General features: G+C 44.0%; 2 protein-coding genes across 2 annotated transcripts in view; both read right to left on the bottom strand.

Moving 5' to 3' along the window:
* SEL1L3 (SEL1L family member 3) overlaps window positions 1-22,829 on the bottom strand; it is a 71,466-nt gene that overhangs the window by 42,387 nt on the left and 6,250 nt on the right. Inside the window, exons 2-7 of the mRNA XM_032806623.2 lie at window positions 21,100-21,667; window positions 18,572-18,698; window positions 16,926-17,047; window positions 15,671-15,786; window positions 13,139-13,194; window positions 11,442-11,574 (exon numbers count right to left, since the gene is read on the bottom strand). Coding sequence (XP_032662514.1) covers window positions 11,442-11,574; window positions 13,139-13,194; window positions 15,671-15,786; window positions 16,926-17,047; window positions 18,572-18,698; window positions 21,100-21,667 — 1,122 coding nt within the window. The remainder of the gene's footprint in view (window positions 1-11,441; window positions 11,575-13,138; window positions 13,195-15,670; window positions 15,787-16,925; window positions 17,048-18,571; window positions 18,699-21,099; window positions 21,668-22,829) is intronic.
* On the bottom strand, window positions 186-521 carry LOC116840181 (uncharacterized). Its single transcript, XM_032806624.2, has one exon. The coding sequence runs from the start codon at window positions 519-521 to the stop codon at window positions 210-212; it is 312 nt and encodes a 103-aa protein (XP_032662515.1). The 3' UTR covers window positions 186-209.

Below are 22,829 nucleotides of genomic sequence, written 5' to 3'. Positions count from 1 at the left end.
TGGAAAGTTTTCCCTCGATGGTATCCATCGAGTCAGCTCTGGTGCCCCCTGGAGTCACACCTCATAGCACTGGTATAAAAGGTCCTGCTGATCTGCAGCCCCCTCAGTTCCTTCTTGCTGGCTGACTGACAGAGGTAGGAGGGAGGGTCTTGGAAAGGACATGTGCAACGCATCTCAAAGATGTTTTGGAAAAGAATTACTGGCACAGTTTAGCCTCCAAATCCGTACAGAGTACGACCCTGGCGCTTCAACGCATAGACAACGTCCATAGCAGTCACAGTCTTCCGCTTCGCATGCTCGGTGTAAGTAACGGCATCTCGGATCACTTTCTCCAGAAACACTTTCAGCACCCCGCGAGTCTCCTCGTAAATGAGACCTGAAATACGCTTCACTCCCCCACGATGAGCCAGACGACGAATAGTGGGTTTCGTAATACCCTGGATGTTATCTCTCAACACCTTCCTATGGAGCTTAGCGCCTCCTTTCCCGAGACCCTTGCCTCCCTTATCACGGCCAGACATATTCACTAGAGTTACAGAGAAAGCTCAAAGAACAAGTTACAGAAAGGTTAGTAACCTTTTTTTTCTTTGAGTGCTTGCACATGTCCATTCCAATGTAGGTGACTCCCAAGTAGTTGTGCAGGTGGAAGGTTCGGAGTTTGACATGCTGATTGCAATACCACTTGACTAAATCCAGCATAATCTCTGGCTTGTTGGTTGATGGAGGAGTGAGACGCAAAAGTGTGAACTGATGACAATGTTGCTGCTCTACAAATGTCCTTGTAGGATAGGAACCTGTGCTACGAATGCTACCGAAAAGGCTTGGGCCCTTGTGGAATGTGCTGTCAGGGCAGGTGGGGCAGGGACCTTTGCCAGGTCATAGGATGTGTAGATGCAGGAAGTGATCCATGGTGAAATTATCTGGGCTGCGACAGGAAGACCTTTCCTCTTCTCTGCAACAGCTATGAACAGTTGAGTAGTTTTCTGAAATGGTTTAGTCCTTTCTATGTGGAAGACCAGTGCACATCTGACATTTAGTGAGTGGAGCCTCTGCTCTTCCCTGTTCGAAGGCAGTTTTGGATAAAAGACTGGCAGAAAGATATCCCATGGATACTATGGAACTGTGAAACCTCTCTTGGAAGGAAAGCTGGATGAGGACGCAATTGGACCTTGTCCTTGAAGAATATAGTGTATGGTGGTTCTCAGGTGAGGGCCCGGATCTCCAAGACTCTTCTGGCAGAAGTAATGTCCACTAGGAAGGTCACCTTCCAGGACAGGTAGAGTAGAAAGCACATTGCCAGTGGCTCAAATGGGGGTCCTGTCAATTTTGACGATACCGGGTTGAGGTCCCAGGGAGGGATTGGTTGACATACCTGGGGGTACCATCTAACAAGGCCCTTAAGAAACTGATTACAGACGCTGTTTGAAAACCTGGAATGGCCATTGGTGAAAAGCTGAGATTGTGGCCAGATGGACTCTAATAGATGACACGATTAGATCCTGTTGCTTCAGGTGTAGTAAGCAGTCCAGAATGAATGGTATTGCTGATTGTGTAGGCAGGACCCGATTGAGAACCTCCTTCCACTTTGCCAGGTAAGTAGCTCTGGTGGACAGCTTCCTGCTCCCTAGTAGACCTCATGGACCTGCTCTGAGCATGCTAGCTTTGTAGGATTCAGCCACGGAGCTTCCTGCTGTCAGATGAAGGGACTCAAGGTTCGGGTGGTGCAGGCGGCTGTGGTCCTGGGAGATCACGTCTGGATACAGAGGTAGAAGGAATGGTGTCTCCATCAAGAGTTCTAGGACTGTGGCGAACCAATGCTGGCAGGGGCTATCAGAATAACTCATGCTCTGTCCCTTCTGATCCTCAGCAAGACCTTGTGAATGAGAGGAATGGGAGGAAACACACAGAAGGGATGCTCCATCCAAGGAAGGAGGAAGGCATCTGCGAGAGATCTGAGGCTGTGACCCAGGAGGGAGAAGAACTAGAGACACTTCCTGTTGTGCCTTGTTGCAAACAGATCTATTTGGGGAGTTCCCCGCTTCTGGAAAATAGTGTTCATGACATCTAAATGAATGGACCATTTGTGATGATTTGAAGAAGGATCTGCTAAGGTGATCTGTCAGTTCGTTTTGCAATCTCAGCAGATAGGAGGCCTTTTGGTTGATCAAGTGGGCTATGCAAAACTCCCACAAGTGAAGTGCTTCGTGGTACAGGTGAGAGAAGCACCCTCCTCCCTGCCTGTTGATATAAAACATCACCATTGTGTTGTTTGTGAGAACTGACAACACCTTGCCTGCCACATGGGACTGGAATGCCTGGCAAACATGTAAACTGCCCTGAGCTCCCTAAAACTGAGGTGCAGCAAGAGCTCTTCCATAGACTAGAGGCCCTGAGCTCTGAGGGAACTCAAGCAAACAGCCCATCACTGAAGCATCTGTAATGAGAGACACTGATGATTGAGGTCCTAAGGATGGGACTCCCTCATGCACCGCCAATGGGTCTAGCCACCAATTGAGGGCGCTGATCATCAACGAGGGAACTGTGATAACTATGGCCAAATGGTGTTGGTTTGGCAAGTATACGGATGCCAGTCACATCTGGAGAGGTCTGAGTTGAAGTTTCGCATGCTGCACTACATAGGTGCATGAGGCCATGTGGCCCAGGAACTTCAAGCAGTTCCTTGCTGTTATGATGGGTGATCTCTGAGGCTCTCTATAAGCATCACTATTGCTTGGAACCACAGAGCTGCTAACGGGGGAGTTTCAGAGGGAGTTCTGTTGGAGGAGCAGGTTTTTGTAGTTTGTAGTTTGTGGATTGTATTGTGTAGTTTGTGTGTGTGTGGAGGCCACTAGGGGCCGTGTGCTGGGAGAGCGGCTGATCCCTGATTATGGGGCGGGGCTTACCTGATTAGGGGTCCTATAAAAGTAGCCAGCCAGTCAGGCAGCGGCACAGACAGCGGCAGTGGCACAGCAGACAGTGAACAGAGCTGCTAACGGGAGTTTCAGAGGGAGTTTCCAGGGGGAGGTTGCGGGGGAGACTAAGACAGAGGAACCAACAAGCTAGACAAGGTAGCGGGCGGTGGTCTGCCAGCGCCCTGGTGCCTGTTGGGGGTCTGCACTGTGTTGTGTGGCTTGGACTGCCAGGCACGAAGTAAGAAGGCCATGACTGATACAGAGGCAGCAGTGAAAGACACAATGAGGATGACTGGATGTGGAAGCTGCGGCATGTACATGATCCTGGAGGGGGTGCCTGAAAAGGGTTACATCTGCATGAAGTGCCGCCTGATAGAGCTGATGGAAGAAAAGATCCGAGGATTGGAGATGCAGGTGGAAACTTTTGGTTGAGTTAGAAGGGGGGTCGAGCAGATGATGGACCAGAAACAGGGGGCTGAAGGGATAAGCTCAGATGTGGCAGATGGAAGCAGAACCAAAGAAATTCTGACGGAAGGGACTGCGAGTGAGGAAAGTGGACGGTGGAGCATGTGACTAAGAGAACCAGGGGCAAGAGGAAAAGACGGGCCAGTGAAGGAGAATAGAATTAGGAACAGGTTTGGCAAGTTGGATAATGAAAGAAGGGGCACAGCAGGTGGTCGCTGAGAGAGAGGGCAAGAAAAAAGAGAAGAGCACTAGTCCCTCAGAAGGGGGAGGAGTCATGGAGCAACACCAAAATGAGCCCCAGGAGGATGAGGGTTGAATAGGAATCAAGAGGACTTGCAGCCAGTGAGTGCAGGGAAGACCAGAGACCATCACTGTCACCAGAAAAGGCAGTCTACGTGATGGAGACCCCTTACGAGAAAAAAGACAGGCTTAACTACGACTCTGATCGGGAGAACACGACAGGGTGAGCTGTCCTGCTGTGCTAAGATACAACGGATGTGGACCTGAGCTGAATAAGGATCCTAGAGGAGTGGAAAGAATCCGTTGATTGTCCCTCATTGGAACGATGATACGGGCTAGATACTCGCTGATCTGTATCAAGGGAGACTATGCCCAGGTGGGAAGACCGCTAAGGAAATCGAGGCCAGATGATCTTTCAGTTCAGAGAATTCTGCTAGTTCCGAAGATGAAGGGCGACAAAGGTGTGAGAAGATTATGGCAGATCAACAGATGGCTCAGGCAGCTGGTGATAAGGAGGGCTTGGGATGTACGGTCATTGGAAGCTATGATAGAAGACTGTTCTCCCAGGATGGACTTCACCTGAGTAAGGAGGGAAATAGTACTCTAGGATGGAGGCTCTGCCGAACTGAATTAAAGAGCAGCTTTAAACTGAGAATTTGGGGAGATGGTTGGAATGTCCAGAGATCTCCACGCCCGGAATTTAACTCTTGAATAGGAAGTAAACAAAGTAAAGGGGATACAGTCGTGACCGAGAATTGACATAAAGGAGGAAGGGCGGTGTAAGATCCAGACCTAACAGGTGATGCTGGGGTAAGAATGTCCTGTGCAGAACAGGGTAAAGATTGTCCAGTGACGTCAAACGCCAAAAATAAAAATGTCTATGTACACAAATGGCAGGGAGCCGAGTAACAAGATGGAAGGACTGGAGCACTGGTACAGGAAGTGAAACACGGATATTATAGGGATAACTAGAAACAACAGTTAGTGGAACAGTAGTCATGAACTGAGTCAGATATTGAAGGTATGTGCTGTTAGAAAGACAGAAAAGAAAGGCAGAGTGCTGGTAGTAGAATTGTACATCAATGATGAGGCAATGAAGAAATAAGAAGTGATTGGAAGGATAGACAGAGTCTGTCTGGCAAAAATCACTACTGAGAAAATAAAGCTAACTATGAGCCTCACCTGAGATAGTGCTTGGGGTGTGCTACAGACCGCCGGGACTGATTTGGATATGGATAGAGACATCTTTAATGTTTTTAATGAAGTAACACTAAGGGGAAGTGTGATCATGGAGACTTCAGACTTCCCAGGATTAGCCTGGAGACAAGTGCTTGCAAAAAATAATAGGCTCAGATTTTTCTGGATGTACGATGGGTTTCTCCCTAAGTAGTTGAAGTAACCAACAAAGGGATCATTCTTAGAATTTGGTTTTGTGAGCAGTGAGGACCTCATATAAGAAATGGTTGTAGGGGACAACCTTGGTCGAGTTGATCAAAGTAATTCAAGTTCACAACTAGATGGAAAAGAATAAACAAAAATAGATCTGGGTCTAGGGTTTTTTGGACTTTCAAGGGCTAACTAAAGAGTAAGAATATGGGAAGTAATTGGACTGAAGACTTTGCATCTAAAGCGGAGGAGGCCGGAATTACTTAAGTCGCAGCTGCAGAAACTAATCGGAAGCCTGCATCCCAAGAAAGGGAAAAAACAAGGCAGGAGTCAGACCAAGCTAGATGACAACCTCAGAGAGGATTAAAAGAAAAAGCAGAAAGCCTACAAGGAGTGAGAAAGGTGGGATTAGCAAGGAAGCTACCTAGTGAGGTTAAACATATAGCGATAAGGGAGGAGGCTAAAAAGCCATGTAGAGTTGGACCTTGCAGAAGGGAATTAACACCAAAGTAAAAGTTCTAAATAGCAATAAATAGAAAAAAAAAGGAAGAAGAAGTGGACCGTATACACTGAGATGAAGGGTTTAGGATGAACCTAAATAGGCATGCCCAATATCTAATAAGTACTTTTGCTCAGTCTTTAATCAAGGCAATGAGGAGCTAGGGATGATGGAAGGATGGAATAATCGGGAATTGAGGATATGGAGGATATTACCACATCTGACGTGAGCCACACTTGAACAGCTGGATGGGACAAAATCGGAGGGTCCCATTACAATCTCCATCCCAAAATATTAAAGAACTGTGCTACATTGAAATTGCAACCTATTAGCAAGAAATTTTAATGAATCGGTAAACTCGGGGTTGTAACGTATGATGGAGAATTGCTAACAGTAGTCCCTATCTTCCAGAAAGGGAAAAAAAGTGATCCGAGTAACTATAGGCTGTTAGTTGGACATCTGTAGTATGTAATAGGTCTTGGAAAAAATTTGAAGGAGAAGTAGTTAAGACATTGAGCGTCAATGGTAATTGGCGACAAATGTCAACATGGATTGTACTAAGCGTAGATCGTGCCCAAACCAACACTGCATCTCCTTCTTCGCAGACGGTGACAAGATCTATCATAACAAAAGGAAATCAGTAGAACCTAATTTACTCGATTTAGTAAGGCATTTGACACGGCTTCCACATGCGGGGAGATGCTTAGTCTAAATTGAAAGATGGTATGATATGAAAATGTGTAAGTGTGGATAAGGAACTGGTTAAAGGGAGCTCCAACGGGTCGTTATGAAGGTGCTACTAGACAGTGTGAAACTTCAGACGGAAGGAGGTTACTAGTGGAGTTTCTTCAAGAATCCGTTTTGGGCACAATTACTTAATTTAACCTTTTTTGTTACTGACCTTGCGCACCAAAAGACCGGGAATGTGCTAAAAATAAGTGTTTCGCGAATGACACACAAAGTTGGGAGTTTGCTAACACAGTAGAAGGACTGGGATCAACCACTACAGGAATCTGGATGACCTTGTAACACTGGCATAATATAATGCGATGACAATTTAATAGTGAAAAGTGCAAGTCATGCCATTAGGGATTATATAAGAATTTTAGATATACATTTGGGGACACATCAGTTGGAAACAACAGAGGAGGAGAAGGACCTTGAAGTATTGAGTTGACTCGCAGGATTGACTATGAGCCGCCAATGCGAGCACTGTGCTGAAAAAAGCAAATGTGGTTTTAGGATGCACAGGCGAGGTGAGTTTCCAGCAAAGATCAAGAGGGTTAGTACCTGTATAAGGCACTGGGGAGACCTCAACCTGAATACGTGCGCTGCAGTTCTGGCTTCCCATGTTTACAGAAGATGAATCAAACCTCGGAACAGGTTCAGAGACCGGTCGCTACTAGATGATTCAGGAAGGAAAACTTCCTTACTGAAAGGAGACTCAAAGAGCTTGTTTGTTTTAGCCTGGCCAAAAGAAGGCCCTGCGGCCCGGGACATGCTTGCTCTATATAAATCATACCAGGTGGGCTTAACATATAGGAGGAGACGAATTATCTTAAGCTTTAGTACTAATGAGACACAAGAACACATGGGTACAACTGGACATTATGAAGTTTAGACTTGAAATTAGACGAAGGCTCCTAACCCTTAGAGGACGTGAACGTTCCTGCGAACAGCCTTCCGAGGGGGTAGTGGTCGCAAACGACATATCTGCTTTAAGACTAAGCTTGATAAGTTTATGAAGGTGGTATGCATAGAATAGGTTAATTTGGGCAAGTTGCATCTTCGGATTATCAGCAGATAAGTCCTGCTCCAATGGTCCTGATGACCTGGATGTTAGGATGGATACGGGATCTGAGTTACTGCAGCAGAGTTCTTTTCCTGAGTGCTTGGCTGGTGAGTCTTGCCCACATTTGCTCAGGGATTTAAGCCTGATCGCACAATATTTGGGCGTCGCGAATGAATTGAAGGAATTTTCCTCCAGGGCAAATTGGCAGAGGCCCTGGAGGTTTTTCGCCTTCCTCTGCAGCTTGGGGCATGGGTCACTTGCTGGTGGACTCTCTGCAGCTTGAGGTCTTCAAACCACAATTTGAAGACTTCAATAACTCGGACATAGGTTAGGGGTTGTTACAGAAGTAGATGGGTAAGGTTCTGTGGCCTGGATTAACTTTATTTTGGACTCCACCTGGTAGGGTTCTGTGGCTTGGATTAACTTTATTTTGGACTCCACCTGGCTCTTGGTGTGACCTCTGACCAGCCAATTGGCGAGGTAAGGGTAGACCTGAATCCCTTGCCTCCTTTGCCTCCTTAGGAAGGCTGTGACTGCCATGCACTTTGTGAACATCTGAAGGGCCGCTGACAGGCCAAATGAGAGAGCTGCAAATTGGTAGTGCATGTGCTTCTCGATGAACCTGAAGAACTTTCTGTGTTCCTGAAAAATCGAGATACGAAAGTAAGTGTCCCTCAGATTGACGGTGGCATACCAGTTTCCTGGATCCAGGAAGGGAATGATAGAAGCCAAGGAGACCAGGTGGAACTTTTGCTTCTTCATGTATCCGTTGAGCTTTTGCAGGTCCATAATTGGTCTGAAACTGTCATTGGCTTTTGGGATTAGGACGTATCGGGAGTAGAATCCTCAGCCCCTTAACTCTGGTGTAACCTCTTCCATGGTTCCCCCACTTAGGAGTGACTGCACCTCTTGGGCTAGAAGATGCTCCTGAGACGGGTCCCTGAAGAGGCATGGGGAGGTGGAGAAGAAGTGAATTGAATGATATATCCTACTGCTATCATGCTTGGCACCTAGTGGTTTGTTGTAATACAGGCCCACGCCTGATAGAAATGGAATACACTGTCCACAAATACTGGGGAGGTTGGATCCAAATTCTGTCCTGCTATGTTGTCTCCAAGAGTACCATCAAAAGGTTTGCTTGGACCCACTAGAGTGTCTGGGAGGGAGCAGGCATGGACATGGACGAGGACTGGGCAGGACGTCATTTCCTAAAACCCTGCTCCTCTTCCTGTGAGAGTCCGCAGGGCAGGTGGTGGGAAGAACTGAGAGGCTGGTTGAGGCTTATTTATGTTTCCTCGTCGGTGCTGGTGTATAAAGACCTAGGGATTTCATGATGTCCTTGGAGTCTTTTAGGCTGTGCAGCTTGTAGTCCATCTTCTTGAAAAAGAGTGATATGCTCTCAAAAGGAAGGTCTTGCAGAGTCTATTGGACCTCATGTGGTAGGCCTGAGGATTGAAGGCATGAGCTGCTGCACATTGCCACCACTGAGGCCATAGCTTGGGCTGCAGAGTCAGCTGTATCCAAGGCTGCTTGAAGGGATGCCTCTGCCACTGATTTGTCTTCTTCCACGAGAGCTGCAAACTCTCATCAGGATTCCTGGGGTAACAACTCCTTAAATTTCAGCACAGTGTCCCAGGAATTAAAATCATATCTGCTCAGAAGTGGTTGCTGGTTCGCGATCCTGACCAGAAAACCATCTGTCAAACAGACTTTCTGTTGAAAAACTCTCTAATTTTTTGGCATTTTTGGCCTTGGGTGATGGTCCTTTTAGCACCTGTTGCTCCCACTCATTGGCTGCTGACACAAACAAATAGCTTGAATGTGGATGTGTATATAAGAATTCATAACCCTTAGCTGGGAAAAAGTACTTCTTTTCAGTCTTCTTTGCCATCGGCTGAATGGACGCTGGAGTCTGCCACACTGCTTTGATGGGGTTCATAATGCCCTCATTAAGAGGCAGTATCACTCTTGATGGGCCTGTTAACATTAGAATATCCACCAAAGCATGGGAGGACTCCCTGACCTCCTCTACCTGGATCCCCAGGTTTTGGGCCTCTCTCTTAAGGAGCTCCTAATGAGCCCTACAGTCATCCTGAGAGGGTGCTATATCTGCTCCCACCACTGCCTCATCAGAAGAGGAGGAAGAAGCCTGAAAAGGTAGGAGACACTTCACCTTCAGCACTGCATAGGTTTCCAAGTGCTGGCTCTTGGTATTCAGTGTTGGCCTTGGTACTGGAGCCTGGATCCTGCTCGGAGTGGTGCGATGGTAGTGTTCTGGACTCAGATGCCACAGAGTGTGACTTTCTGGACTGGGACCCGTGCACTGATGGGAAAGCCCAGGGGTTCCAGGATGGCCATTGTGCTGGTATCTGCCACCAATCCGATGGTCACACCATGGGTGGGATGCCTTGGCCCAGGTCCATAGGAGGATAGTGCCAACTGGAGTGATGGTGCCAGCTTCGGCGGGAGACTCTGCCTCCAAGTCCGACTCCAAAGACTCCTTTTCTGGAGACCAGGGAGGTACAGTGATGATCGGTGCCAGTGTCCAGTGCTGAGAGGGAGGAAATTGGTGTTGGGCCATCATGGTTTCCCTTTGAAAGGCATCTGAGACCTAAGTACCACAGAGGTCCTTCCATTCAGTGCCACTGCTGTCAGCTCCTGCGTAGCCGGAGACGCTGGTACCAGCAGTGAGAGTAAGTCTCTTGTTGTGGCAAATACCTCTGGTATTGACTGTACTGCCAAGGCACTGGAACTCTGGTGGCTTTCCTGCATATGTGAGTCCATAATGGTAACCGCTATGGGGCTGGAATCAGTGGTGCCACATAGCTGATGCTGGTCACACTCTACTCTCCCTGCCCCGCCAACCTTGGGGTTGGGAACTGACCTCTATCGGTCTTCTTCTGATAGAGGTCTGATAGAGGAATGGCAAATGGTGCCGAGGTTCTCTTACAGGAGCACTTTTCTTCTGTACTGGAGATGGTGGATGGTGGTGAGGCTCTTGAGATGTGGATTACCACATCTCCTTGGTAGTGGTGATGAAGAACAGTGCTGAGGGTCCCGAACAGCAGCCAGGGAGCTCCTTACTGAGGCTGCAGTGCTCAGTGCCAAGTCTGAGTGACCCAGCTCCAAGGGATGTTTTAGCGCTGCCTCCATGAGGATAAATTTCAGTCTGGTGTCTCTACCCTTTTTGGTGCAGGGCCTGAAGTCTTTACAGATCTTACAATGTTTCCGCATGTGAGCTTCCCCCAGGCGCTTAAGCCAGGTGGAATGGGGATCACTCACAGGCACAGGCTTGTGGCATAGGGCTTAAAGCTCAGAGACCAAGTTCTGATAACCTATCTATCTAATGACGGAAACAGATTGCAAGGACAAGGTAGTTCCAGCAACTATCATAGGCAGTAAAAAGGAACTGAGGGGGCTGCGGGTTGGCAGGACCCTTTATATCGGTATTATGAACACACGACCGTAGGGGGCACCAGGGCCAGCCCGAGGGATATCACTGAAGGAAAACTTTCTGCCGGCTGTTCTCGGAGTGAGTACACCCCTACATTGGAATGGACGTGTGCAAAAATAAAAGATTGTTTTCAACAAAACTGTTATGTTTGGAGGCATTTGTTTTGAGTCAGATGACATGATGCAAACCATGCCAAGCAGTCAGCGTAGACGAGGACACAACGGGATGAGTTCTTGACCCCACTGGAACCAATGGGGCATTTTCCATTAAGTTTAAGGGAGCCAGAATTTCATCCATTGTGTTCAATATCATGTCAGGTATAATTAAATAGCACTCATCATTTTTTAATATCGAGACATTTATTTAGACTCTTCTATATGGGGTAAGGAGCCTATTTTTAGGTACCCCTTCATGAAAATCTATTAGCAGGTGTACACATTTTGTAGGCATCTAAAATAACTAGATCTTAACAGAACTCATGATCACATACTGATGTAACCCTTAAATTCAGTAATGGTTGATGACAAGCTTATCATTTGCTGTGGCTTTAGTAAATACACAGGATCTGATCTTGTCATCGGTCTGCACTCAGAACTCTCAGTGACATCCGTGGAACTTCCAAGGTGAAATTATGGCAGAACTGGGCCCCAGTAGTTAAACACATCCATACTGTGTGTCACTGTGTGCATTTACCTGTTTTGTTTCCAGAATATTAAGACGGTAGTATTTCATAGGTCCAAAGAACCCTTCAATGCCAGGTGCGTACCCACTGCCTCCAAGAACAAAGTATCCAGCCATGTCGTCATAATAGAAATCTTCCCTAAAACTGGAAAACAAGACACATAAATGCTCTGAGTATTTGGAGGTATCATGAAGCAAACAAGAACCCGGTGTCTCATACTTTGGTAGAGACTACCTTAAATTCATCCCAAACATCTATTTCTGTTCCCTATCCTTTTACTCTTACTCTCTTTGGAAGTCAAGGTAGTTAAACTGAAGTAAAGCCATTTTAGTTCTGAATGAGCTTGTCTATACGGGGGGTTTAAAGTGATTTAGCTAATCCACTTTTAAATCACATTTGTAGTTAATTCAGATTAATTTTCATGAGTGCCCCTGTGCAGAAAAAACCATAAAAAGATTTAACAAACATTTTGTTTCACAAACATTTTAGAACCACTAATTTTTGTCTTTTGACATGATTTGCACATTTGAGGTGTCTGTCTTCCTGGTTTTTTGTCTCCAAAATCCAGACAAAGATCTTGGTTTGTTTGTTTTTTATATTTACTATGAGTCCATTGTCACAGTGAATATCTACAAATGCATCTTACACAGTTCACATTTTGTAAACAAGAATGGAGAGGAAAAAGAGTAAACACCAAAGCTTACAATATAATGTATTCCTTTATTAAAGGAATCCTAAAACTCTTTGCACAAGAGAGTCATTTGTATGCTAGAGATAAAACAATTTATGAGATTTTAAGAAGAAAAATGGTCTAATAGCTTGGAGTCAGGGATGGAGAAAGAGCACTAAGTCAGTGGGACAGTACAAATACAGGAGCCACCCCCAATCGTTGACACTAGAGGCATGATCCTCACGCCACTGAAGTTGATGGAAATTTTGTCATCAACTTAAGAGGAGCAAATCTGGACCCTCTGGGTGAAATTCTGGCTTCTTGAAGTCAATGTCAGTTTTGCCATTGATTTCCGTGGGGCCAAGATTTCACTTTAAGAGCAGGTGATTCAAAGCCCATTGAAGTAAATTTTACTCTACCAGTTTCAGTGGTCTTTGATCAGACCCTATGAACTAGACTGCAATACCTTTACTTATGCTGAGTAGCAGGGGCGGCTCTATGTATTTTGCCGCCTCTAGTTTGGCAGTCAGGTGGCTTTTGGTGGCATGCCTGGGGGAGGTCCACTGGTAACACGGATTCAGGAGGTCCGCCGGTCCCACACCTTCGGTGTACCCACTGCCAAATTTCTGCTGAAACCGTTGGATTGGCGAACCTCCTGCAAGCATGACAGCCTGACTGCTGCCCTCATGGCGACCAGCAGGCTGCCCACCCTGGCTTGCCGCCCCAGCCATGCGCTTGGTGTGCTGGTGCCTGGAGCTGCCCCTGCTGAGTAGTTAGTAACTTCTCAAATAGTCCCATTGACTTCAGAATGATTTCTCATGATGTATTCAACATGTGTACAGGTAACGTAATCTAGCCCTATGATTGTTGTAGTGACACAAGAAAGTAAAGAATAGTGTCAGAGAGGCAGAGTAGAAAGATTTGGAAAATCAGTTTGGAATTTCAGTTACATCCCTCTTCACTGCCCTCCCCTCCCCACCCATGCCCCACAACCAAACACCGACCACAATATTATGCAAAGGGAAATGTTTCACTTACTTAAAAGATTGATGCTGCTGCCTTTTCAGGTTCTTCCCAACAATGATTATTTCTATCTAAAAGAATGGAAAATATTAAATGTCAGTTGTGATAGACTAAAAATTGCAAGTTAACTGCCATAATATTACTTGATACACATGAGCACTTAGTTTTGAAAACTATCATTTGCATCCTGCTGTATCTTTCGGTATGTTAAGAGGGGCACTGTCAAACAGCTTAATGGGATTTTCGAAAATACATAGTTGCTTTGGAAGATCCCACTAGGTGGCTATCTGCATTTTTAGTGCCTAAATACCTTTAAAAAACTGGCCTCTAATCTCTTGCTGATTCAGTTTCCCAACTATAAAAGGGGGATGATAATCCCTACGTAATTCGTTCATATTTTTGTGATACTACAGTGATGTGAGCCCTAGAAAAGCTAAGAAATAAATAGCTACTCAATAGGGATGTGTGGTGGGAGGGGAGGAGTGAGAGGAGGAGAGCAGTGTATAGAATTTCTATTACTCTAAGATTTCTACACATGCAAAAAAGCCACATTGTATTTCCTTGCGGTAAAATCTTGGGAAACATCACAGAGTTTACTGTGTGGTGTTTCCTCCTGATATTACCTCAGTAGGAAGGTATGTGGAGCTTGGCCTGTACACTCTATAGTGAAAGGGGGCTCCTGCCAAACACAAACTGAGAGCTGTCCATCCATGCTGCTCTCCAATCTCCATTTCCCTAAGGCTCCCTTAGAAATCCGGCCTGACTTCACAGGTATTGGGCAGGGCACCACACGGAAGCCTGTCTTGGAAGGGAGTGGAGGAATGTGCCTTGTAGAGCAGCTGCTCCCAGCCTTGTAGTGGGCCTGTGGAGAGGCTTCTGCATGGCTAGACCATGTCACGGTGCTTCCATCCATCTTAGGTACGTATATTCCTCCCGATACTGTAATATCTGAGTACCTCACATAATATGTATTTACCTCCCAACACCCCTGAGAGACAGGTACAATTATTACACATGAGCATCTGAAGCAAAGCAAGACTAAGCAACTTGACTCTGGCTGAGCAGGGAATAGAGCCTGAATCTTCTATGTCCCAGGTTACCACTCGAAGCATTTGACCGTCCTCCCGTCTGGCTTTGTTCCTCCTGCCTCAGGAGGGTCTCTGATGAACCTTTTTATGCTCCTTTCATATCAATAGAGAAAAGCATGAGATTTTACTTCAAGTCTATGTGAACTAACTCTGCCCTAAGACTGCAGAATAATGTCTTGATTTAGCCATCCAAGTGACCAATAGGCAACCCCCTACAACAGGAAATGATTTATTCGCCTTATATTAATATTGACAATAACATTCACTTCTCCACATGAACTGGGCTTCAAGGCAGGTCCACACCTGTTTCCAGAAGTGGAGGCCTGAATTACACAGTGCAGTTTAAACAACTTAAAAAAGCCACCTAAAATTATTCAGAAACAAACGTTTATTTTTAATTTCCTATTTTAAAAAGTAGGTTGGAGACAGAACCCACATTAAAATGAGGTAGTCAGTTAAAAATAAATGTACATTCCTATCTGATTATTTTTGCAAGAAAATCAGGCTACTTTGTGGAACCCTGACATTTTCCTCCATTTATATATTTATATTACAGATGCCTGGAGTTAAGGTTGCACAAATGTTTTCATTTTAAAGTGTCATTTTCCGCTTTGTCCGTTTTTTACCTTTGGATCTAAACTGGGCATTGTGGTTCTTTTAATCCATGAATTAGTTGTTGTTTTTTAAAATTTGAGTGAAATCAATGCAGCCATTTTCAAGAATGAAGAGAATGAGAGGAAAAAAAGATTTGCACATTTAAACAAACGATGCAAACATTTTCAAAGTGCTCCAGTGCATTAGTGGTGCATGGCAGAGACTAGAAATAGGGCAGAGAGAATGATCCAGATGTGCCTTTTAGTGGTCTGGTTAAAACTGGTTGAGATTTGTTAAAATTACAGGGGTTTAAAATATGTGTTTTGTCTATGGGCAGTGGATTTTGTAATGTGACCTCTTAACAGCATTCTACTGGTTCTCTGTATGAAAGCAAAGCTTACGAAATTGCATAGGAGGTGGAATATTTTTTCTTTAGGAGTGAAAGAAGCTGGGAGGCATGCTTCTGGGAAGGGTAGTTTTTAAATTACTGAGAGATGCAGGTGCTAGAGGAGGAGGCGGAAGTATACTTAATATATTGGAAAACTGAGCCACAGAAAATCAGTCCTTCATTGCACTGGAAAACATTTGCTTTTCTAGCAGCAGCAGAGCTACACTAGAGCTAGCAATGACTAATGTGTGTGGATTTGTGATAGACATTGGCCTTTAAATCAAAAGAACTAGTTTCAAATCTCAGGCCTCTCATTCTTTTGCTGTGTGAACATGTGCAAATCATATAACCTCTCTTTGCCCAGTCTGTAAAAGGGGATAGTGGTGGCATAACCCAATATAAATAACTCTGTGCAAACTCCAAACACTGTTATCCTCATCTTCAACTACAAGATGGCAGGTGTGACACCACACATACCTGTCCTCCATTAAAAGAGAGATCTAGTCGAAACCACTGTTTCAGAGGAAGGCTGAAGATAGTTTTCACTGCAAGGTCTTCTCCTTTGACAAGGCGCATCTGTATATGAACATAACCTGACAAACACAGCAACAAATAGAAAGAAAGAAGTAAAACCCACAAAAATATGAAAGCTAGGAACTGGCTTCCTAAATGTTGTTCACAATAACCCTGTCCTGCGAAGCAATACAATGATAATTTGACTGTGCTACTTAGAATCACAGAAGTTAGATACAGAATCAGCGATTTTAAGAGCAGAATAGAGTATTATGATCATCTAGTCTGATGCCCTGCATAACACAGGCCACAGAATTTCACCAAGTAAGCCTTGCATCAAGCCTGCTTTAGTTGAGCTATAGCATATTTTTAAACAAAAACATCCAGTCTTGACTTCAAAAGAATCCACCAGATCCTTAAGTAAATTGTCCTAATGGTTAATTACCCTCACTGTTTAAAAAATAGCATTTTACTTCCAGTCTGAACTTGTCTAGCTTCAGCTTTGAGTCACTGGATCTTGTGATGCCTTTTTTCCAGTTAAAGAGTCCTAAACTTTCAGAAATCTTCTTCCATTGTAGGTACTTGTAGACAATGATCAAGTCACTCCACAACCTTCTTTTGGATAAGATAAATAGACCGAGCTTCTTACATCTCTCACTGTAAGGGAGAATTTGAATCATTCCAGTACCTCTTTTCCGAGCCCCTTCCAATTTTTCAACATTCTTTTTGAAGTGTGGACACCAGAACAGGACACACTGTTTTAGTTCCAGTCTCATTAATTCCATATACAGAAGTAATACCATTTCCTTCCTCCTACTCCATATTCTCTTGTTTACCCATGCAAAGACTATGTTTGCTCTCTTAGTCACAGCATGATGCCAGCAGCTGTGGGAATGACCTATAATATTTAGTTCATCTCCTGAGAATGTGGGATTGTTTTTTAAAACAAAATCAGAAAACTGACACTTTCTGAGATAAACCCACGCTGGATGCAAAGATTCCTATGGAAATACCGTGGCCAAATTTAGTTCTTATTAATCTTACTCTAATAATATACTGGATAGTTTTTGTTTCCAAACACACGGGGGGCCAAAATGGAGCATTCTGCCAGGCATGAGTTCAGTACAACAGGCGTGACAAAAATGTTTGTAAATGTTGTTCTTTGTTACAGAGCAGGGGCGATAACATTTCTCCTCTGAAGGCCTTATGCTATTATTACCTTCTTCATTCAGAAATACCGCAGGGGTGCTATACATTTCTCCTGGGTCAACAAAGTAGAATATTCCACACAGATTCTTTTCACAGTGATGGAGTAAATAAAGCCAAACTGAAACAGTGAACCTGCATGAGTAAAAAGAAACAAACAACCCACTCTGAGGATATAGATTATATCGATTTTTAAAGTCTACATATTTTTAAAGACACGTTTTCCACTTTAGTTAAGCAAAGCTCATCTACTCTCATGATCTTCAAAACAGAACACAGAGCAGTTATAACTGCTTGGGACAAAACAAGCCATTTCAGAGTCTTGCTGCTGAGCTCTCCTCTTGGATATGCAGGTTTGCATTGATGTAGTACCAAGAAGTCTGATACAGTGCTTGATTTTCCAAGTTATACCATGATTAGAGAGAAGGAGCAACTCTTTAGGGCAAGCTTGTGGCCAGTCCTTCTGCTGGTGCACAAGGGAAGGACACAAAAGCCTGTCTTTTACTCTTGCACCCCTGTGAATGGACCAATTATAGTGTGGCTAGGGAGCATAGTCCCTTAGACCTCCCTTGAGTACCAACTGTCTGAAAGGAGGGGTGGGCTGCGACAGATGTCAATGGAGAACAAATCTTCACAACCTGGGGCTCAGAGGAAAGATGTATTCACCTGCCAACCTAAGATTTGATAGTAGGGCAGATCTCTACAAGTTAGGAGGGGTGAACACACATTCCTATCAAACAATGCTAGAGGAGCAGCTCTCAACTATCACCAGGTCCCATACAAGTCAGGAGTTAAAAAATCAACTGACAACTAAAAAACAATCTTCCACTATAGAGGCACTCCATATAGACACAACGGCAGGGGCAGGGTGTGTGTGTGAGATTTCTAATCAGGGCTGCTGAAACCTGTGAACAAATGAGATGTGAACTGTGCGGTAGCTGCAAGCAGTGGAAATGCTCTGGGGAAGTCCAGCTCAGAATTATTACAGGAATCGAACCTCTGGGTGACATGGACATGTGCAGCTATTGCAGGGTTGTCACAGGATAAGTAAAAGTGCAGCCTGTACAAATCACATAACAGTGAAACTGTCTGTACAGGGCCAAATATAGCTCTCAGTCATGTTGGTATAAACTGTTAGTATAAATTCCCGCAGATCCTCAGGATCAGCAAGCTTGGCAGCCACACCTCCTGTCCTTTAGTACATAAGGGTGATATACAAATCTAGCAATCATTTTCCATGTTGCACTGAGGGGCGGTCGGGGAGCAACAGGAGCCCAGGGGAACAATAGGGATCCTCCTCTCTCCCTATGTGGTACCAAAGAGCAATGGAAGCCTGGGGAAGCTGCAGGAGGGGAGTTCTTTATGAAGTACGATTTCTCTGCATATCCTCACTTTGGTGCTGCTGAAATATTTTGAGGGAGTGGAGGATGGAAGAGGAGTGGGCCCAAGTTTATTTGGTGTTGCAAATCTCAGTCCTGTCCCCTCTCCTCTGCTGAAAAAACCCCTTATAAACGTCAGCAGGGTAGCTGCCCTATCACTTGCTTGGATTAGCGAAGAGTGCTTTTAACTTGTGATTTTCTGTACAAGGGTGGCTCTGAGGACAGATTTTAGCCATTAGGAATTAAATATACTCATCTTCCATGATTTGCATTTGCTTACTTTGGGTAATCGATCTGATGCTGCCTGATTGTCTCAAGCTCTCTGTTGTGAAATCTCTTGAACTTCTTCACAATTCCTGTCTTCTCTCCGCTTGATGCATATGGAAAACTGAGGATCTCAACAGCATCTGCCAAATGTAATCATTCTTAGTCTGCCAAGAAATGTCCATTCACATTGACATCCCACGTTCATACACTGTTAAATGTTTAAATGAAATATCTTGTAACATAGATCAAACATTATGATCTAATCAGCCCACAAATACACAACAAATCCCTAATGTTAGGTCAACTGTCCTTTACGCAATACACTGCAGCGCAGGGAGAGGTTACTCATAGGAGGGAAAGAAGCATGGGATCCATTCCTCATGGTGATTTTGAGGCTAGGATCAATGGTAATGAGGTCACAAAATGTGGCAAAAATTCCAGTTTTTAGACACAGATCTGACCACTAGGATCCTGAGGGACTTCTGACAGATCGTAGGTTTCCCTAGACATACTGGGTTAACTAGATTTCTACAGAGATAGCCTGCATCCTGCAAGCTGTGCTTGTGGCACAATCATGGCTAAACCCAATCATGAGATATCATCATGTTGCATCCCAGTGTGATAGCATACTTATGCAATGCCACACTAGATCATAACATAAGACGGCTGTACCAAGGAACATACTGAAAAAGCAGCAACTGTCGGGTCCCACGCCCTTTAAATACATTATAGTAAATGCTCAGTGATAGTGGAGACAAAATTTTGGGTCACTGTAATGGCCTCATGTCATAAACAAATAGTAGGAGTTAATAGAACAGAAGTACTTTATATCTCTTTTGACTGTAAAGGGTTAACAAGTTCAGTAAGCCTGGCTGTCACCTGATCAGAGAACCAATCAGGGGACAGGATACTTTCAAATTCTTGTGGAAGGGGAAGTTTCTGTGTGTGCTGTTAGATTTGTGGTTGTTCACTCTGGGGCTCAGAGGGACCGACTGCAACCAGGTTTCTCTCCATCTCCCTGATACAGGTTCTTATAGATTCCAATAGTAAGTACTAGTAGATAAGGCGAGATAGGCTTGTGTTGTTTTCTTTATTTGCAAATGTGCACTTGGCTGGAAGGAGTTTTAATTGTGCATTTGGCTGGAAGGAGTTCAAATTGTATTTTTGCTGAAAGGATTTTAATTTTGTACTTGAATACTTAGGGGAGGGTTTCCAGTGTCTATAGCTGAAAGACCCTGTACCTATTCATTTTAATTACAAAAGATAATTTTACTGTTTTCTCTCTTTAATTAAAAGTTTTCTTGTTTAAGAACTGATTTTTTTTTATTCTGGTGAGACCAGGGGACTGGGTCTGGTTCACCAGGACTGGTGGGGAGAAAGGAGGGAAGGGGGAGAGAGAGAGGCTAATTTCTCTCTGTGTCGGTATCTTCTCTCTCTCAGGAGAGTCTGGGAGGGGGAAAGAGAAGGAGAAGGGAAGGTGAATTTTCCTCTCTGTTTAGGATTCAGGAGTTTAAATCACAGTGATTTCCAGGTAACCCAGGGGGAAGCCTGGGAGAGCAAAGGTGGGGAAAGGGTTTACTTCCTTGATGTTGGATCGCAGCGGGTTCTGGTTTCTTGGGGTTCCCCGGGCAAGGTTTTGGGGGGACCAGAGTGTACCAGGCACTGGAATTCCTGGTTGTTGGCAGCGCTACAGATTCTAAGCTGGTAATTAAGCTTAGAGAAATTCATGCTGGTACCTCATCTTTTGAACGCTAAGGTTCAGGGTGGGGAATTGTACCATGACACCTCATAACAGTTATAGACTATAATGTAAGTAAGACCATTCTAAACTACATAGAGACAAATTCTACCCTTAGGTACATGAGTGTACTCCCATCGATTTCATTGGCAGAAGTACCCATGTAATCAAGGGCAGAACTGGGCCATAAAGGCCTAAGATGGCAAAACCTGTTCAGTTTTGGTGATAACAGACCTTTTCCTGAGACAGTGGGTCACATTTTTTATTTACTACTATACTCACACACTGTCTTCAATAGGGGTGGATGGGTGTAAATGAAAGCATAATCTGACTCATCATATGCTTTAACTCATTTCTGTTCCTTTCTAGGAAATGTAGAGGGATGCTTCAGATTTTGTTTATAAATAAAGTGTAGTATAGCAAAGCTACAGTTGCAGATGAGATGGACATTGCATTCTAAACCCTATTTTCAGTTGTTTCTGTATCATAAAGCGTTTCCTTCTGGGCTGAAATTTCGCATTTGCATCTTAGTCCAAAGGCTAATCGTCTGTGTGAGGGGAGGAAGGGATATCCATTTTAGGGCCTGATCCTATCATTCTTGAATCCAATGAAGTAGGGTGCTTTGATTTAAATCAAAACTATTTAAATCACTGATTTTAATCATTTTGCTACGAAAAGTAAATCCCTCTGGCAAAATATTTTTGCTGATAATATAAGTATACATTTTTATAGAAACTTATACAATGTGCCATTTTGGTCCCATCTTAGCTCTCTAAAAAAAGGAATCGTGTAATTGTACCTACCAGTCTCATGCAGGCACTGAGGTATCCTGTTTGCCTGGAGCCTCCACATATGCTCAGAGCTCCACTTAAAACATACTTTGTGATCTTTGTATGGACGCTCACAAGGTGGAACTGTTTCCAACAAAGTATAATTCTTGGCAATTGCCTGTAGGTAGCTTTCATCCTGTTTGGCATCATAGCTCCCAAAAGGTTTGTGATTGATCCATGCATATAATATCACAGTATGCACTATTATAGAGTGTCTGATGAAGTAATCATCTCTGTAAACCATGATGTTTGGAAATTTCAAATGCACTGTTTGAGTTCTACTTATATGAAGATGCTTCTCATTCTTCCACCTCTTCTTATACACTAACACACCAGTTCTGAACTCCGATGAAGCTACTGCTTCCAAAGTGACAGTGCAAGGCTTAGAACATAAATACTGAACTGAGACCTCAGAATTGTTAAGAACTCTTTTTTCTAAAATGTTTAAATGAATAAAATCTTCAGAAGCTATGCTTTGGTCAGACTGTGGGATAACAGGTGTCGTCAGGAGTGTCTCCCTTCCAAATGATGGCACAAAACTCTGGAAAAAAAATTTAAAATGTTATATCCACCTGCCTGAGTTAAACTTAATTATTAATATATTTGCACTGGTATATTGCACATGTTTCTTCTCATTTTAAAATGTAAAATGTAAGATACAGTATTAGATACACAAAATGTAAAGACTCTTTCATACAGGAACTAGATATGGATTATTGAAGAGACATTATTAGGATTTTAGGCTAATATTTGACCAGTTTAAATACTCAGAATTACGTACACAAACAAATATACATATAGATATATCCTGCAAACCTTCTCAGGTAAGATCCTATCCACCAAGGAAATTACTTACTCTAGGAGGCACTAAGCACATTTTAAGATCAGACCATCAGAACTCCTATTGTAATTTATAGGATGGACTCTTGTTTTGTTTTTGTTTAGCTGTGTTTTTGTCAGCTTTTTATTAATACAATTTTAAAAATAAATTGTCCTACTATAGAAACCTTTAAATTAATCATCTGTAAAGTGGGGATAATACCTAATCCACTTCCCAATCACATTTTTGCTAGGATTAATTAACATTTCTAAAGTATCCAGAAGTGCAATACAAGAATGAAATACAGAATGGCAGTGCACTTACTAGTTGGAAAGCACAGTAGTCATTATTTGCAGCAGTGTAGACTGAGGTGCTAAAGTGTCAGACGGAACTGTTGCACAGAGTTTGCCCAGTCTGGAGGGGCAGTCGGTCAGCCTTTTCTGTCTGAGTCTCTATAATAGTCCTATTCTGGACTATGAAGGTTTTTGTTTCTGTACCTCTTGGGCGTACAGGTTTCCCCTTATAGTTGGCCAGGGCTAGCTGGTCTGGAAACACCTTTTGGTACTTAAGTCTCCATAGAGGGATCAGTAGGTGAACCCATGACAACCTACTCCACTGGGTTCCAGCTCAGGGCCCTTAAACCAAGCAGGGACAATCAATCCTCAACAATTCCTCCTGCTGTACCCAGAACGCCTTTCTACCTTACTTGGCTTTGTGGGCTTCTTCAGCCCATAGTTACAGTCATCCCTTGTCTGGGGTGTTGTGCGTGGGCAGCTTGTCACCAATCTTCTGGCACGACTTCCCTTCTCTAGCCTGCTAGTTCCTGTGGCAGTCTCCCCACCCCTTTGTTTCACAGCACCTTTATTCTTCCAGCTGCTGTGAG

Source organism: Chelonoidis abingdonii, chromosome 5 (assembly GCF_003597395.2).
Source record: "Chelonoidis abingdonii isolate Lonesome George chromosome 5, CheloAbing_2.0, whole genome shotgun sequence".
Taxonomy (NCBI): domain Eukaryota; kingdom Metazoa; phylum Chordata; order Testudines; family Testudinidae; genus Chelonoidis; species Chelonoidis abingdonii.
Note: the sequence above shows the minus strand (reverse complement) of the source record. Positions and strands in the feature narration are given on the sequence as shown.

What these genes read in the sequence shown, in the direction of transcription:
- LOC116840181 (XM_032806624.2), bottom strand. Translation starts at nt 521, where the DNA reads ATGTCTGGCCGTGATAAGGGAGGCAAGGGTCTCGGGAAAGGAGGCGCT.